This window comes from Zingiber officinale, chromosome 5A, assembly GCF_018446385.1.
Source record: "Zingiber officinale cultivar Zhangliang chromosome 5A, Zo_v1.1, whole genome shotgun sequence".
Taxonomy (NCBI): Eukaryota; Viridiplantae; Streptophyta; class Magnoliopsida; order Zingiberales; family Zingiberaceae; genus Zingiber; species Zingiber officinale.
Window position 1 is genome coordinate 79,134,229 of NC_055994.1, and position 19,651 is coordinate 79,153,879.

At 36.6% G+C, this 19,651-nt stretch overlaps 1 protein-coding gene and 1 pseudogene across 3 annotated transcripts in view; one reads left to right on the forward strand and one right to left on the reverse strand.

Annotated features, from left to right (window-relative positions):
* Positions 1–2,395: 2,395 nt before the first annotated feature.
* LOC121979683 lies at positions 2,396–3,219 on the reverse strand (annotated as a pseudogene).
* A 300-nt stretch (positions 3,220–3,519) lies between these two features.
* The window catches only part of LOC121980689 (protease Do-like 7), a 32,091-nt gene continuing 15,959 nt past the window's right edge, over positions 3,520–19,651 (forward strand). For 2 of the 3 annotated variants that reach the window (XM_042532849.1, XM_042532850.1), the window contains exons 1-4: positions 3,520–3,938; positions 4,024–4,094; positions 11,616–11,750; positions 18,465–18,523. In XM_042532849.1, coding sequence (XP_042388783.1) covers positions 3,650–3,938; positions 4,024–4,094; positions 11,616–11,750; positions 18,465–18,523 — 554 coding nt within the window. In that variant the 5' untranslated portion in view covers positions 3,520–3,649. Of the gene's footprint in view, positions 3,939–4,023; positions 4,095–11,615; positions 11,751–18,464; positions 18,524–19,651 lie in introns of those variants that run through there. The other variant, XM_042532851.1, reaches the window with a different exon arrangement.

Consider the following 19,651-nt stretch of genomic DNA (forward strand, 5'->3'; position numbering starts at 1 on the left):
AGAAATTATAAAATTGATAAATATTAAATATCTCAAAATAACATTCCAATATATTTCTCATTCTAAAAATACTTTTTTTTTCAATATCTATGATAATATATAATACTATTATATCAAATATTTTTGGATAAAAATCAAAACAGCGCTTTAAATTTTATAAATCATGGAAAGAAAGCCTCTTTTTTTTCAAAAAAAAAAAAAAAAAATCAAACTAACTTTGATTTTTTTCCGAAAATATCTCTTGACCCAATACTATTGTACAAATTACTAGGTAGCTTCTACAACGTATAAAAATTATCAATGTAGAAGTTACAGATAATTGCTATAATATATTTAGGGTGAATTTAGGATTTATACTGTGTAGAAGCTACCAATAGCTGTTACAACATGTAAAAACTATCAATAATTGCTACAACATGTAGAAACTAATGCATAATTGCTACAACGTGTTTAGGGTGAGTTTAAGTTTAGAATTTATGATTTTTAAATACTATTATATCAAAATTTTATTTATTAACTTTATCAAAATTATTTAAACTTTATCAAAATTACTAAAAAAAAAATTATCATGTAACTTCCTAAACCCTAAACTCACTTTAAACATATTGTAATAACTATTTGATAATTTCTACATGATATAAATTTTAAATCTTAAATCCTAAACTCATTTAAAATATGTTGTAAAAATTATCTGATAACTTTTATAGTAATACAATAATACTGAATCTAAAGGTATTTTCAAAATAAAATAATGAAAGAGACAACCATTTAAATTTTTGTTATGGAAAAAAGAAGTGCCCATGTGATTTTTCTCTTAATTAATTTCGAGTTTTTTTTAAAAAAAATTTGCCCAATATTTTTTATCAACTTATTTAAAATTAAATTAACATTTTATAACTAGTTATGATGCATCTGCCATAATAAATTTTAAAGTAATTTTAATTAAATTAAATATGATTTTATAACCTCATGTCGTCAATTCTTCGACCCTGATCATTAAGTCAGGGATACCATGCGTACGCCCCGGGGGCAAATATGATTTTAATAAAGAATAACGATTCCTTCATCCACCAATCTGTCCTAGACACCCCTCCATTTAATATAATAGTATTATATATTTATATACAGTATATATTTATCATATCGGATTAATTATGCACATATATAATTGTTTTCGAGCGTCTCCTTCTGTTTTGTCGGGGAAATACATTATTACGTCCCTATTGTTTCTGAATTTTCCCACTTATGTCCCTAAAATATTTTCGTTCCCATTTATATCCCTCATAAATCATTTTCGTTCCCACTTATATCCCTGCCGTTAACTGGTCCTTGATATGAGACGGAATCGGCACGTGATTTGCACGTGCATGTAAAAATCCCGATTCCTCGTTCATTCGACGCAACGAGGATTTCGAGACTACGCCAACGCCCTCGGGCGGGACCGCCAGCGGTGACCTTTAGGGTGCGTTTGATTCGGGGTTATTCTTGATAACCTTGGTTATCCATCCAAGGTTATCAACAAAAACCTTGTTTGGTTTAGGTATTCGATGATTCTCAAGTAATGTTCCATGCCCGACACGTCAGCAAAAGGGTCATGCAGCCCAGAATCGGAAAACCTCATAAAACTAAGGTTTTTGTTGATTCCGGGGTTAACGATTTTTTTTTACCAAAAATACCCTCCGATAAGAAAAAACATGAAAAAAAAGAGAAAAAATGTAAAAAAATATTAAAAAAATAAAAAAATGTTTTAAAAAATTTAATTTTTTTTTAAAAATAAATAATTTAAAAAAATAAAAAAATAAAAATTTAAAAAAAAAAATAAAAATTTTAAAAATGTTAAAATTTTTTTAAAAAAAATTAAAAAAAAAATTATAAAAATTTGAAAATTTAAAATTTTAAAAATTTTAAAAAATTATAAAAATTTTAAAAATAAAAATAAAATTAAAAATAAAATTAAAAATAAAATTAAAAATAAAAATTAAAATTTAAAAAATGTAAAATATATATATAAATATAAATAATTTAAAAATATAAAAACATTAAAAAATAAAAAAAACACATAAAAAAGTAAAAAAATATACAAGAAAAAGAAAAGTAAAAAAACATTAAAAAATAAATTATTAATAATAATAATAAATAATAATAATATTATGTATAGTTGGTTTTGTAACTGAGTGTAATACGGTAAAATATTAAACTAAGGTATTCATTAAAACCTTCAAACAAACAAGTTTTGGTTGCATTACCTAAGTTGAACCAAACAACATTTGGTTATGTTTTATTTCCTATAACCTTGGTTATGTGATTACCTGGTAATCACATAACCAAGGTTATACATGATGACTTGAACCAAACGCACCCTTAGGGGATTTCGACGCAACGGGGATCGGGACTTTTAGGGGATTACAGACAGAAACTCGACGACACGCTTTCCTTGAGGAACGATGAAGTGGTTAGAGTCAATGTACCGCACCGCACGATTGGACTCCACCAACCAGCCCAGGAGAGCTGACATGGCCTCCTCGAGGTTGGTGGGAAGAAGAACGTCGAGCCTGGCATTTTGGAACATCCACGGACCTTCCTTAAAGTCCCCGTTCACAACAGCGTTGTTTGAGAAATAGAACAATTAATGGCCACACTGATCCAAGGCAACACAAGGACAATTGAACAGGGAAAAATCGACACCTTTGGGTCTTTTGGGAGTGAAGAGCTTCTTAATGGCAATGCTGTCGATGATAGGGCTGCAAGTGGGATCGTCTTCCATTCTCGGATTCTTAAAGCTTAGCAGTGACTCGGTGCCGTCGTCGGCCTCGGCATGGAAAGCCCAGGCATAGGCATCCCACCCCTCGACGTTGTACAACGTCTACAGGTCCACCGTCGACGCTGCCAGAAACACCGACACGTTAAGCGACTCCAGTTGCGCGCATGTCCGCGCGACGCTAAATGTTACTACGTATGATGCCCCTTTCTCCAGCTGCAGACCCTGCGATATCTGCACCTCGTTGCCCAGCCACAGCGCACGCGATCCTACATCGCCAAAGATTACAGTCAAGTAGAAATCAGAGCAAAACTTCGTAAACAGTAGCCATCGATCATCAAATCAGCAAATTTATGTAAGAAATTACTTTCAGGAACGATAAGAATCATGCCGCCTTGCTTTTGGCCTGACTCCACGAGCTCGACGGTGCCATTGACGGTCCAACCGAGAAGGGAGGTAATTCCTTCACCGAGGTGACCGCTTGCTGTCCGGCCCGAGGGCGCTGGCAGCCTGGCATAGTCTCGAAATCCTCGTTGCATCGAATGAACGAGGAATCGGGATTTTTACAAGCACGTGCAAATCACGTGCCGATTCCGTCTCATATCACGGACCAGTTAACGGCAGGGATATAAGTGGGAACGAAAATGATTTATGAGGGATATAAATGGGAATGAAAATATTTTAGGGACATAAGTGGGAAAACTCAAAAATAATATGGACATAATAATGTATTTCCCCTGTTCTGTCCTATTTTCTTTCATTCTCGTCCTCTTCCCCTTCCGCGACACTCCGTCCTCACTTCTCCACTTCCTTCAATCCCCGCTCGAAAACCCTAACCCTTAAATCGAAGCTGAAGCCAGAGGCGGGATCCGATCGCTTGGTTCTGGATCGATGGGGGAAGGAGACGTGCTGCAGAGGTTCGGGCCAGAGGAGATAGATAGTTCGTGCACGAAGGGGGATCTCGCGATGGAGGTCGATGCGCAGCCGGGACGGGATGGCGCTGCCACCGCGGAGGACTGGAGGCGAGTCCTCGCCAAGGTGGTGCCCGCTGTGGTGGTGCTGCGGACCACCGCCGCGCGGGCCTTCGACACGGAGACTGCCGGGGCCAGCTACGCCACCGGTTTCGTAGTCGACAAGGTTCGGGGCATCATACTGACCAACCGTCATGTGGTCATGCCCGGTACTCTTTTTCGACCTCGACCTCCTCTGCCGATCGGCTTTAGAAACACACTCGCATCTGTTTCTGCATCTTCTTGCTGCTGCAGGTCCTGTGGTTGCGGAGGCGATGTTCGTTAATCGGGAGGAGGTTCCAGTTTATCCTGTGTATAGGGATCCTGTAAGCCTGTAATTTATCAAATTTACAGCAATTTCATTAACTTATTTATCGTTTATTTGACCATCTGGCCAAGTTTTTGTCTTTGCTATTTGTTATTCTATATATTATCGTATATATAGTGACCCTTTAAGTTTCTAGTAAGCTAATCTGATTGCAATTTCATTAACTTATTGTTCATAATTTAATCAGCTGACCAAATTTCTGTCTTTGCTATTAGTTATCTTTATCAAGTAAGAGCTTTTCAATCGTTCTATATGTGGAGATGTGGTTCTTTTTTGGCAGCAAAAAGGTGAAACTGTTGCAGCCCCTCCAGGTTGGCCCCCCACAAGTGACGTAAATCACGGGGGTTTCTCCCATCAACAACAGTGCATGCAAGGAGGGGTTGAGACCCAACGGGGCATTCCACATCCGCTGCAAATCGACCCTAGGTTTATTGGCAATAACATCCTTGCATTAACCAACTGCACTAGCCCATGGGGGCGAGATGTGGTTCTTTGTTGCCATTTGGGTTGGTTGTTGGTCTTCGGTATTAGAGCATCCATAACTGTGGCAAAAGGCGAAATGCTCGCCCCCAGCGCCTCCGCCGTACCCGACCCAAGGCCATCACGAGGGAGGTAAATCGCAGCATCCGAGTGAGCATGTGACGGACAGGGTGTAATACAGGGATAGGGGATTTATTCCCCAGCTGCCCCGAGGATCGATCCTGCGACCTCATTGTGGCAACACCCGCCACATACCAACTCGGATGACCTGCGGGGTCAAAACTGTATGGGTAAACTTTTTATAGTGATAGACACCACCGTCGAAATGACCCCTTATCAGAAACCCCCGAAGGGATTTTTGGGTGAACGGTACCACTTAATTGATAAGAGCCTGCGCAGGGGGGTGCTCGAACCTGACACCTCAGTCAAAGGGTACAATGTCATAACCATAGCATCCATAATGGATGCATTAATGGGGTGTTATAACATCCCCTTAGTGTTAATACCATTGTGAAGGGGTGTTATAACACCCCTTTACTTGAACGCGTTCAAGCAAATTTTATTTATTAAAAAATTATAAATTTTAATATTATTTTTTAAAAACAATAAAATTATTTTTTTTAAAAAAGTAAGATTATTATTAAAAATAATAACAATAATTTTAATATTTTAAAACATATTTAAAATGTATTTATTTAATATCATATAATTTTAAGATAATTGAGTGTATGAGACCTATAAATAATGAGTGTTAATGTTAAAAGGAATGTGGGTGAAAGAGATATATTGTTATAATGAGTATATGACAGTGGACTCCATGCTTTTTGATGAGGTGGTGGCTGTTATAATGGGAGTGGGTTGTGGATGCCCTTAGTGATAAATAAAAATACATTTTTTTTTTCAGGGTACTACTTTGTTTCAAATGACAAGATACCAAGGTGCATGCTTGTTGATGCCGCCTATTTCTATCTCTATATCTTGACCTTACTGATGGATATCTTTTTATTTAGTTGTAGGCTATTGCAGTTGCTTGTAGGATATGGGTATAGATTTCAACTTTGGCTGCAATACCATCACATTCCTCTGTTTTTGATTGCTTCATATGCTTGTGCTTATCAAGCAACCAAACTTTTATACCTGATCAATCTTTCATTCCTCTCAAGCTGGCCGTTAACTAGCTTTGATGGATTTTTCATCTTGCATCATTACTTTGCAGTTCTAAAGTTTGTCCTGTTTGTGAATACAAGATCACTTTGTGATGTATATTTGCTTAAAAATTATTTATTAAATAGTTGTTTCAAAATCATACATTCTTGCACTTTTGGTAAAATTGGAAATTTCACCCAAATAGAGGATTTGGTATAGCCTTCAACTAGTACACAATTGTCCTTGTATTAGGGGGAAGGAGAAAACATTCATAAAAATTATCATATTTGATGGAACTAATGTTTTTTTTTTTGCTGGGTTCTCATCACTATTTATTTTCAATTTTGTCTTTTACATAGGGGTTTCAAGGACCTAAGGGGGAGGTAAACTATTTTGAAATACAAGTCATTCCACAACACCCTTTTTTGTTAGTTGGCCAGTATGAAACATTGACAGTGTGTTGGAAATAACTAACTAAAGAGAAAAGGGGGAAAAATGATGGATACATTTTTTTTGGAGTTCTTGAGATTTCTTTTTTCACCTAAATTTCGTCCTCAAGTAGTTGGAGTATTTCTAAAGTACTTGCTGAATTGCTGAATGTCTAGAATTGAGTCTTTTGACTATTATGTAGCCTGAACTGGCCAAGCTAACATTCCCATCCTTTACCTCAATCTATTACATGTTGACGCTGCATTAGCCTAGTATTTCTGTATGAAAATAAAGATTGACCTGGGCAATGGTTTACAATTGGAGTCTTTGAGATTTTTTTCACCTAAATTCTTGTTCCCAAGTAGTTGGTGTAAGGCCCCTTTGCGGCCGGCTAGAGGGGGATGAATAGCCTCTGCACAAATCAAGCAAAAAGAACCTTTCTCGGACTTATAACTTAAAATAACACTTGCATAAATATAGAATGAATAATAAACTAAAAGACAAAGGCATGTTTACTTAGTTACAATCGGGGAGGTTGTTAATCCAAGGCAGATGAAGTCGCACTAATTACTCCTTCAGGCGAAGAAGCCTCTTTACAGCAATGAAAGCTCAAAATGACAAAGCTAAACAGAAAAGAAAGTATGTACAAGTGTTGCTTAGATCTTTCTTGTTTTTATTAGCTTCTGGAAGTAGGGCTGCTTATATAGCCCTGCTCGGGATGCCTGGAAGGATTCCAGGCGCTTGGAATGAGATAAAGCTTTATCCCCGACGCAACGGTACATGCCACGTAGAGTTTGGCTAAAACTTGGGTTATGAGCGCCCCGACCTGGTCTGGGCGCCCTAAGCATCAAAAGTCAACATTTTGTTGACTTTCGGTCTCGGTCTCCTGCTCTGGTTCCGCTTACATCGATCCAAGTCTTCCGCTCTGGCTCCGCTCGCTTGGGTGATTTCGGCCATCTGAAATAAGGCTCACCCGAACCTAACTTTCGATCTTCTCCTCGAGCAAGCTTCCGCTCCGGCTTCTCGTCTCTCAGAATTGCTGCGTTCTTCCTTCTCGTCTGCCAGCGTACTCTTCCACAGCTTTTCGTCACAGCTGCGTCTTTTGCTCCTTGAGCAATCTTCTGCTTCGGTTTCTCATCCCTCGGAAACACCGCATGCTCCATTCTCGTCCGCCGGTGTACTCTTTCGTAGCACCTCGCCCCTTAGACGCACCGAGCCCGTCGGCTCTCTCCCATGCTGTCCTTCTCGCTAGCTGCGTCTTTTGCTCGACTTTCTGTGCTCCTAAGTTCTTGCACACTTAGACACAGGTTAAACACAACATGACCTAACCTAACTTGTTTGATCACATCAAAACTAGCTTGGGGTACCAATAATCTCCTAATTTTTGATGTGAGTAACCCAAGTTAAGTTAGAGTAACCAACATAAAGTAAAAACAATAAATTTGTAATTAAAGTGCAAAAATTTAAAAAAGTTAAAATTACCTCCCCTAGATTTAATCTTCCCTTCTCTCCCTTTGACCACATAAAAAATGGGGTACCTCAAAAAATCTAAGGGTAACTTTTCAAAAATAAGAATTTTTTTTTGTTATATAAAATACTCTGATTTTCCAAAAAAAAACTTATTACGTTTTTGAAAATTTTGAAAAAATTTGAAAATAATTTGCAACGTAAATAATTTTAGAAACTTTAAGTTTTGCAAATACAATTTCTTAAGTTAAACAAATTTGCAAAAAAAAATATTTGAGTAATTTTGGTAAAGTAAAGCTGGTACTTTCAAAAAAAACTTTGATAACTAATTTAAAAAAACTTGAAGGTTTTTTTTTTAAAATTCTAAGTTAAAAACACCGAAAAAAATGTTTGAGTAACTATTTGAAGCATTATTTAATTACAATTAAATGTTTTATCAGTTAGTCAATTAAACATTTTATTTTATTAATTGGCTTCCAGGCTGTGGCGAGACACTAGACTTTCTTGGTTATTAGAGCAACAACCACTTTCTAGACAAAACCTCTTTAAGGAAATCAAACATTTAATTTTCTCGCTGAAAGCCCTAAGTCCAATTAAAGTTCAATTTATACAAGATTTGGGAACCCAATACTGGTTCCTTTCAACTGGATTAATTAGAAATCTCTTAGGATATATATTTCTGAGAAATTTTCCTGATTTGTCTCTTATGGTAATTAAAATACTAGTTCAAATTATTATATTTCCTAATATTTTGATTTTTCACATTTGAGCATGCACGATTTTTCAAGTCTTCTACTTGTATTTTCAATTTATCATTTTCCAATTTTAATTTTTCAAAATCTTCTAATAGACAAGATTTGGCTAGAATTAACTTTAATTCTTTATTTTCTTTTTCTAGTTTGCAATAGTCTTTAGATAATAATTTAACAAATTTCAATAACTTATCGGGAGAAAGAGATCGTATCTGACTTATCTTGTCGATCTCGTTATCCGTAGCTCCCCCTGAACTGCTGTTTTCTTATGATGTCGCTCCCCCTTCATCGATGCTCTCGATGCTCATTTTGGACGAGCTTGCTTCGTTTTCATCTTCTTGGTGACTCACCATTAGCGCAAGTTCGGAGAAAGCCTCAATCTCTGATTCGGACGATGTTTCGTCCCATGTTGCCTTTAGCGTACTTGTTAGATTGGACAGGCTTCTTATTCTTTCCTTTGTCCTTGTCCTTGATCTTTAACTTAGGGCAGTTGTCTTTAACGTACCCTACTTCATTGCAGTGGTAGCATTTGATTGTTCTTTTCTTTCTACCCTGTAGATGGTTAGTTTTTCTAGATTTAACTATTTTTTTAAATCGCCTTACCATCATTGCCATTTCTTTGTCGTCGAGAGAGGATTTTAAATCTTGTTCGTCCATCCTTGCCTTAAAGGCAACGTTGTGCTTCAGCTCCTTCTTTGGATCTGCACATCTTGTTTCATGGACTTCAAATGTTGAAAACATTTCCTTTAAGATAACCGATTCTAATTCTTTAGATATATAGTAAGCATCTACTAATGATGCCCACTCGGTAGTTCTAGGAAATACATTAAGCGCGTACCTTAGCGAATCTCGGTTGCTTACCTTTTCTCCGAGATTCGTGAGTCTCGTGAGTCTGGTGATTAGTTCCTTCATTCTCGAGTGAAGATGTGCAACGGTTTCTTCTGCTTTCAATTTTATGTTACTCAGCCGGTTCCTTAGCAGATCTCGTCTCGTGAGCTTGGCTTCGGACGTCCTTTCGTGTAGCTCAAGGAACTTCTCCCAAAGCTCCTTTGCTGAGTTGTAGGCGCCGATCCGGTTGACTTCTTGTGTCGATAGGACGCTCAGCAGATGGAACTCTGCTTTGCTGTTTGCCACGAAGTCGACCTGCTTCTTTTTCGTCCACTGGTATTCTTCCTTACCTTCGGGTGCTATAAAATCGAACTTCATTATTAAAAGCAATTCAAAATTTATTTTAAAGAATACCTCCATTCTCTTTTTCCAGCTTGCGAACTCCCCCTCGAACTTTGGTGGGTAGATATTCGGTCTGGCCATTGTCTCATGTGCTTCGTTTGACGGTTAGTCCTCCTGAAATGTCCTGGCTATGATATCGCTTGTTAGGCCCCTTGGCGGTCGGCTAGAGGGGGGTGAATAACCCTTACACAAATCAAGCAAAAGAACCTTTCTTGGACTTATTACTTAAAATAACACTTGCATAAATATAGAATGAATAATAAATTAAAAGACAGAGGCACATCTGGTTTACTTGGTTACAACCGGGGAGGTTGTTAATCCAAGGCAGATGAAATGCACTAATTTCTCCTTCAGGCGAAGAAGCCTCTTTACAGCAATGAAAGCTCAAAATGACAAAGCTAAACAGAAAAGAAAGTGTGTACAAGTGTTGCTTGGATCTTTCTTGTTTTTATTAGCTTCTGAGAGCAGGACTGCTTATATAACCCTGCTCGAGGCGCTTGAAAGGGTTCTAGGCGCCTGGAATGGGATAAAACTTTATTCCTGACGCAATGGTACATGCCACGTCGAGTTTGGATAAAATTTGGGTTCCGAGCGCTCGGAAGGCTTCCGGGCACCCGAAGTATGGGGCGCTCGGAAGGCTTCCGGGCGCCCGGAGTCTGGGGCTCTCGGAAGGCTTCCGGGCGCCTGGAGTCCGGGGCGCCCCGGATTGGTCCGGGCACCCCGAGCACCAAAAGTTAACATTTTGTTGACTTTTGGTCCCAGTCTCCTGCTCCGGTTCCGCTTGCATCGGTCCGGGTCTTCCGCTCCGGCTCCGCTTGCTTGGGTGATTTCAGCCATCCGGAATAGGGCTCACTCGAATCCAACTTCCGGCCTTCTCCTCGAGCAAGCTTCCGCTCCGACTTCTCGTCCCTTAGAATCACCGCGTGCTTCCTTCTCGTCCGCCAGCGTACTTTTCCACAGTTTTTCATCCCTCGGACAGCTGCGTCTTTTGCTCGCAATCTTCCGCTCTGACTTCTCGTCCCTCGGAAACACCGCACGCTCCCTTCTCGCCCGCCGGTGTACTTTTCGGCAGCACCTCGCCCCTCATACCCACCAAGCCCGTCGGCTCTCTCCCGCGTCGTCCTTCTGCCTAGCTGCGCCTTTTGCTCGACTTCCTGCGCTCCTAAGTTCCTGCATACTTAGACACTGGTTAAACACAACAGACCTAACCTAACTTGTTTGATCACATCAAAATTACCTTGGGATACCAACAGTTGGAGCATTTCACAAAGTATTAGCTAAATGTCTATAATAGCTGTGTTTTGTCTACTGTGTTGTCGGAACTGGCCAAGTTCATGCTCCTGTTCTTTACCTCAACATACTAAATATTGATGCTGCACTAGCCTCTTATTGCTATATCAAAATAAAGTTGACCTGGACAAATGGTTCACGGCTATATTACTCGGACTTGTGTACACGTATCTAACACAGGTGGGTTCGAAGTGTTCAATACAATTATTTCTAAAAATAATTAACTAAAAGTATCAGCATCCGAGTTCAAATGTTCGAAGTTCACAACGAGTCGAAGATATGGGTCTTGTATGATTTGAGTTTTTCTTCTCAATTCATTGATATTTTTGTGACTGCTAAGTTAATTGAGTCACTCCCATACAAATGCTTTTGTGGTTATTATACATTTTGTCTTGCTTCTTAGCGTTGGTTCAGCATCTTTAGAGATGTAAAGATGCTAATGACTTAAATGTTTGAGAAGATTGCATTACTTTCTATTTTAGGATTCTTAGTAGATGAATGATGTATATCCAGTAGGATGGCCATAGTTTGATCACTTGTTCATTCAAATTTTGCTACTTGGGCTATATATAGACAAATTAACATTATGTCTCTCAAAACATCCATAACTCATCGTTGTTTCCATTTTTTTCTTTGTAAACCACATATCGTGCTTGTTGATTTGCTCCTTACAAGATTTTTTTTGTTGAAATTACTTAATATTCTAAACATTTTTCTTTTAATAGATACATGATTTTGGGTTCTTCCGTTTTGACCCTGAAGCAATCAAGTTTTTAAAGTATGAGGAGATTCCTCTTACACCTGAAGCTGCTTGTGTTGGATTGGAAATACGAGTTGTTGGGAATGATAGTGGAGAGAAGGTAAGTTTTTTGTGATAGTATGTGTAAATGGAGTGATAGTGAATTACTTTCTTATCTACCAAATTGGATATCTTATTATTTGGGTTTGTGTGGTAAGTAAGCTAGAGATGATGATTTTCACGGTTGTGTTTTATTTCACTGGAAATAATTGATAAGAAAAGTCTCCATTTTTTTTGTTGTTTTCTAAGGAAAAAATACTTAGTCCACAGACAATGATAAGTAGCTTAATAATAAACATTATTTACTAAACTGTCGGTCACCATATTTTGTCAGCATTTTTGAATTATGTCTTGAGCTGTTTGGTTGCCTGAAAATTCTCATTTCAGCTTAGTTCAGTTTGGATGGCATAATAAATCATATCAAATTTATATTATATACTAATATAATAATGAAATTATATATAAACTAAATAAAGTATAATAAAAATCAATATATGGCATGTATAATAGTTAAAAAATTAATTACATAAAAAAGGAAAAGATACAAAAAGAGAAAACATACAAAAACAAAACAAAACAAAAGTGTTTAGTTTTTTAAAATTAAATAATTAAATAGAAGCCCAAACTTATAGAACTATAAATGCATCAAAAGATGTTTACTAATTGGATGAGCATAGATTGAGCTGCATGCTGCACATGCTTAATCTAAAAGTTGGAATGCAGAATCTAATTTAGTTTAAAATATTCAAAATAATTGTATATGTTGTGGGCTAATTGAGCCTATTTGTAAATATTAAGATGTAGTTGTCTACTTCTAATTTTTTTATATCGTTAATAATATTAAGGGAAGTTAGCTAGGGATTTTTTGAGGAACAATCTCCTAATATCATAACATGATATTAGTGCCACCTGTTCTTTCATAATTGGCATTCATTTCTTCGCATGCATTTGTTTTTGTAGCAATCATCTCCCTGGTGACAAAGCTCACTGCGTGTGTCGTCCTTCAATGCAACATCATCACATTGTGGTTTCCAATTGAAGCTTTCGCTCGTTTGCTTGTTGGTATCTAGGGGTGTAAACGAGCCAAGCCAAGCTCAAGCTAGCCTTGGCTTGAGCTTGTCTCGGCTCGAAATATGCTAGCTCGGTTCGAGCTCGAGCTTGATCGAGCTTGTAAATTTGAGCTCGAGCTCGGTTTGATCATTTAATCCAAGGCTCGAACTCAACTCGAAAAGCTTGAATTAAAATCAAGCTTTCAAGCTCGAGCTCGAGCTCGAGCCAAAGGCATAACTTGAGTCAATTTTGTTGTACTTCTTATTTTATTGTAAATCAAACCATAATAAATATAAACAAAAAATTGACCAAATTCATTCATAAAACAGAACAAAACATAATTATCTCTGTCTCTCCAATAAAAAAAAAGTAACTAGACATCAAAACATAATTATCTCAATCTCAAATATCATCCCAACATAATTTACCAAATCCAAAAACATGATATTCCAAAATTGAAACCACCTAACTTGCTCAAAATACCAAATATCTACAACATTCAAAATATTTGTCTCCGTCCCATACCTGCATTCAATAATATGAATATTAAGCTTAACAATAATAGCATAATAATTACACCAAATCACATGTTAAACACAGAACTAAATTGAACTTACTTTAAGAGGTAGATACCGGAAGAAAAATTTCCTGATAAGTTTTCTCTTTCTGAAAAAGCAAAAATCAGATAAATAAGTGATTAAATTTAGTTTGTAACTTAGAAAACTAATAATGAAATTTAACTTACTTTAGTCTTCTTTTCAGTCCATGTATCTGTCGAAGCCAATCACCCCCACACAATAGAGTCTGCACTGTGTCTGGAGAGAGTGATGAACGATAAGAATTAATAACTCTCGTCCCTGGACTAAATGTTGCTTCTGAAGCCACTGAACTCACTGGGATAGCTAAAATATTAGCTGCTATCTTTGACAATATTGGATGCTGCATTCTATTCATCCTCCACCATTCTAAACATGAAAATATTTTAGGAATCTCATTCTTCTTTAGACGACCCTTTTCAAGATAATCTACCAATTCAGATCTCTTAATCTCTGAAGTTTCAACTTTTGCACAATAGTCATCAAAATCATCCCAACTATACGCAGAACTTTGTTGACTTCTTCTAATACTTGAAGAACCAAAACCCTCAGATTCAGATGGATGAGGTGCTCTTTTATTAGTTTCTTCAACAACATACTCTTCATACAGAGAATTAATTGTCTCCTTAACTTTTGAGATATGCTTAGAGGCATCCAATTCAGAATAAAGCTTAGGGAAACAAAATTCAACCGCAAGCATTTTTTTGGTTGGATCTAACACAGCAGCTATAGCCATCAATAGATTACAATCACCCTAATACTTATCAAAATTTTCTTTCATTTTACTAGCTAGTTGCTTAAGAAACAAATCTTCATGCATAAGTATCCAATGCTGACTTTATTTTTTGAACTTCTTGAAGAAATAAATTTGAAGTAGGATATTCACTACCTGAAATGATATGCGTGGCTGTCCAAAAAGCCTCCAATAATGAGCAAATCTTTTGAGCTTTGTTCCATTCTTCTTCTTGAGGGCAGCAACCATAAAACTGATCACGTTCTTTGAACATTTGAAAAACTTCTTTGAACTTGAGTGCACAACTTAACATCTCAAAGTCGAGTTCCACCTAGTTTTGCAATTGCGAATCAACTTTTTATCCTTCAATTACAATTGTTGCACACAAGCAAATTGCACACATCTTGCCTCTGAACGATTTACATATTCTACACATTCCCTTATATTACTAATAATATCTTCAATCTCCCTCAACCCATCTTGAACACACAAGTTCAAGATATGTGCACAACAACGAACATGAAATAAGTTTCCTTCACATACTAATGTTCTAGATCTTCGAATGGTATCTTTCATGTACCGAATAGCCAAATCATTACTTGAAGCATTATCAACTGTAATAGTGAAAACCTTGTTTTCAATGCCCCACTCTTTCATGCACTTGAAAATGGCATTGGCAATTTGAAGACCTCCCCTTGGTGGTGGAATGTTAATGAAACTTAAAACTCTCTCTTGTAAATTCCAACAAGAATCAATCCAATGCCTAGTGACAACCATGTATTCAATCTTTTGAGTCTTTGACTTCCAACAATCTGTTGTCAAACTTATTTTATCAACGCACTCAAGACTTTTCTTCAACCTCTTTTTCTCAACCTCATAAATTTTCATACAATCTGCTCTACATGTCGTCCTACTAATTTTTTGTCATTCCGACATTCCACGCCTCATCATTAAATTGAACCCCTCTTCATCAAGAATGGTGAATGGATGTTCATGCATCATAATCCAATGGGCAGCTGCCTCCCTCATTTGTTCCATGTCAAAATTTCCAGAATGCAAAGCAAGAATGGATGGTGAAGTTAAATCAGTGGGCAAAAAATTCAACTTTGTTTGTTGTTCAGCTGCTCGCAAATGAATTTTTCTCTTTACACAATTTAATCTATGCCTCAAAAGACTTGATGTGACCCCTGATTTACCCAATGTAAAAAGAGATTGACAATGTTTACATTTTGCTTTCTTTGATCCATTCACTGTGTCAAAATCATTCCAAACTTCTGAAATTTTTTTCCTTTTCTTTGTTTGGAACCTCTCTTCCTCTTTTTCTTCAGCATTTGCTTGTGTTTCTTGACCAACTGTGCCAATTTCCTTGTTGATGTCAAGATTAACCTCATTACTTTCAGCTACAACACTGTTTATGGTATTTGGAACAGATGACTCTTCTACAAACATAACTGATCAAGAGATAAATAATTGTCAAATAAATTATAAAAAGCTCAAACACTAATAAGAAGAGAAAATACAATCTACAAAGAACTCCATGCAAGCACTTACGAGAAAAAAAAAATAAGCTCCAAACTTCCAAGGTCAAATCTTTGAAATCAATGAAGGAAACAAACCACAACACATCAGTTCATTATCATGTCTATATATTGCAAGCACACATATTTTAAAGGTCATTCATATTACATCTAACAGAAGATTATGAAAACGTGATAAAAGTTAAATCTTTAGGCTAAGAATTCTAATATAGCCGCAAGAATAGATAAGATAAAGGAATAATAGGAACAACAGTTATAATACTAGGATATAAACTAAACATCCTTTAGAATTCTAAAGAAGATGAAATCGCATGTCAGAAAATTAAATGGAAAAATCATGAATGATTGCCCTAGCCAATAAAGAGATGAACAAAGGAGGCTTAGATCCGCTGGAAATTAAAGGGCAAAGAGGGATAGACAACGTCATGGTTGAAAAAAAAAGAAAACTAACCTTTGAGGAACCCTAATCTTAGTCTGGTTGCAGAAAAAAGAAAGAGGGAAACGTCGAAGGTTAAGTTGAACGGCAGCAGGGTAGCGTGTTGAGTCTGCTGAATCAATCTCTGTTAGGGGACTTAGGGCCGCGGTCGCCACCTTAGGGGTGATTCAGGTGAAGGCTTGAAGACGTGAAGGTGAACGAAGAGAAATAGGACCGAGAGAAATTGAGATACTAACAATGAGGGATTTTGAATTTTATCCTTTTATAATTTTGAAAAATCTTCCAAATATTATGATTTTACTTAATATTTATTAGTAATTATTTAATGTACTAAATTATCAATATTTACCTGAATAAATTAAAATAATATATTATACATTAAAATCCGGCTTGATAGGCTCAACAAGCCCTCGAGCCATAATATCTGGGCTTGAGCTTGACTTGAATAATAAACAAGCCGGCTTGAGCTCGGCTCGAGCTTGGTCAACTCCGAACTCGAGTCGAGCTTTGACCGAGTTGCTCGCGAGGGGCTTGACTCATTTGCACCCCTATTGGTATCTATATTTCATAGCACAACTACATACTAAACAATGATGCTCAAGGAGGTTGGCATAGAAGGAAACTAGGAAACCTGTAAATAGTCTTACAAATCCTAGTGTCAAATTAGTAATAGGGCAAGGGGAGCTATTAATTGATTCCAGGAAATATGAAAGGTTGGTAGGAAAATTAAACTTTGAGTCAATACTTGACATCTCATTTGTTGGTACAATGATCAGCCAATTTGTGAAAATTGATTCTATGCTACCTAAAAGGTGAAAGATGCTCTAGGGAAAGTGGCTTATTTGGTGATTGTAGCCATTTTTAACACGGATGGCAATGAGTCGGGTTCGGATCAGATTCCATATTCTCCGTCCCTATACCCATCGGGGATTGGATATCTATCATCATACCCATACCCATTAAAGGATCAAATATCTTCTATACTAATAATTTTTTTTCTTTCCATTCAACTATCATCATTCAACAAAAGCATATTAGAATTAACATTATATTAAAAAAAGGAAAATATAATTAAAAAAATAGATTAAACATCTATATAGCCTACTCCTAACATTAACAAAAATATTTAGTGGGTTTTGTAAGATCACCGCTGTAACATGTGAGTTCATTTAGGTTAAGCATTTGATGATTGAGTTAAGATACACCCTTGCAAAGTCAATGAAACTTTATTATGACAATCAAGTTGCAATGCATATAACCTCAAGTATCTTGTCATCCATGAGTGGATAAGGACAAAACATATAGACATTAATTCTCACTTCGTTAGAGAGATTCTTTTGTTAGTTCTAACGACCAATTATTGGTTTCTTGACCAAATCATTAATAAGACTTAGAGTTGAATATATTTATAATAAGCTGATTTTCTACAATACATTCAAACTAGCTTGAGGGCATGAGGGGGAGTGTTGTGGGCTAATTGAGCTCATGTTTAAATATGTAAGACATGGGGCTCTATTTGTTATTTTTCATATCTTGAATAATATCTCATATAGGTAGAGGAGGTCTACCTAGGGATTCTACAAGGAAATTCCTCCTAATATCGTAACAATATTAATATATTAGATATTGAAATTACCAAATGTATAAATAAAATGTTCAAATAAGATTGGTTTGGATGGCCTCAAGGTCTGTTTGTTGCACCGTTCTTTGTGTCTTCATCAAAATACCCCAAAATTGTATCATGCCTCACTTTCTATGCATGACTAAATGCAGACACAAATTACTTTTATGAAATAAATAAATTTTAAATATTTTTCTTAAGGTTTTGTAGTAAATTTTCTGTCTAATACATGTCTAGTGGTGTGGAGAACATGGTTTTTAAGTATTATATTTAAATATTTAATTCAATGTCAAGAGTACATGCTCAATTCCTCTTTGCCATGGCATGTTGGTATGTTTTTTGACATTACCTCTCTTTATGTCTTCAACATGCATGCAACGGTACCTTTTGGCATGGTGTGCTATGGTTGTGGCAACATTGCCAATTGATGTAATAGTTGGTGATATTGAGGATGCTTTTATCACATGCAGAACTTTTATGTTGTATATTGAAGAATGTATGCTCTGTGAATGTGCTTCTGATAATGTTCATTTGTTATTTCCCATCTTTGTATCTTGTGATGTCACTGATATAAGTTTGAATTACACATGTATTGGAAGGTATTTTCAACCATGAGTTACAAACATTTAAATTTTCACACATGCTTGCATGATCTGACTTAATAGATGAGCATTGTTTAAGAATAAAGAAGAATGCAACTCAAAGTTTCAAACAATTAGCTGAATATATTATATAAACCAACTCAATTTGTCTAAATGTCCAGTTTAAGGTCTCTTATGCTATGGCTTAATAAAATCACAGGTCTCCATTTTGGCAGGAACTCTTGCTCGTCTGGATAGGGACGCTCCTCATTATAAAAAGTATGTTGTGTCTTTTTGATTCATTTCTAAAAGTCCTATTACAATTTATGTATTACAACTTAGAAAATACAATTTTGTTCTTTTGAAGAAATGAGCATACTATGAGAAAGCATTCTCAACATCTATTCCAAGTGCATTAAAACCATAACTATATTTTCCTCTCTCTCTCTCTCTCTCACACACACACACTCATGACATGATGCGCCCTCGGGGTTATAGTGCAGCGGTAAGGGTTCTCAATTGTCTCCCAGGCACTCATGGTTCGATTCCCAGCTACGACGTATTTGCAGAGATTTTTCCTCCAAATGAGATTTGCAACTAAGGGATGTTGGGCTTCTGGGTCGTCCATCGCAAGTGCTTCCCAATTTGCCCTCGGCCGGTGGGAAACTTTCGTGAGGCCGAGCCGGTCACCCAGGCTCGACGTTACCCAGCCTGATTAATAATTTTTTTTCTCTCTCATGACATGATGCTTTCTTACCTCTCCTCTCTCCATGCTTTATATGCAATACCAATTTTCCTTCCCTAACTACCATGATTTTCTTCTGACTGTATTATCAGTTAAGAAGACAATATGTTGTAAACACATCCTATCATACTCTCTTCCAAGTAAGGTTGATTTGATTTTTTTTCTTGTTCTCCCTTCATTTTGAATCATGAAGCTAATGCACATCTAGTAGAATAGTTGCGCATGATCAATCCAGTGATTATCCTGAAGGTTGACCAATATGATCTATTCCCATGCCTAATTTCAACAGTTATCCATCCATGTTACTCACCAATGTCTGCCATAGCTTATATAGTTATAAACGATGAAATTCTATGCCACATTCCTTTCGGGCGCCTCATTACTAGGACATACTTGTAGACAACTCTCGGTGTCCTAGCTTTTAATTTTCTTATCTTTGTTCATTTATGGTCTGTCTCCTTGAAGAGATAAGTCGAAGGATAGATCCTCTTGATCTCTTGTTTCCTTTCTCAAAAAATGAGGGTAGATGAAAATTTGAAAAGATAAATTTAAGCATTTACCCTTCATAATTCATAAGCTCGATATCTGATGGAAAGCTAATTAACATTTGTTGATGATAAAAAGTAGTTCATCCTCTTAATTTACATCCGTTCAAGGAGACT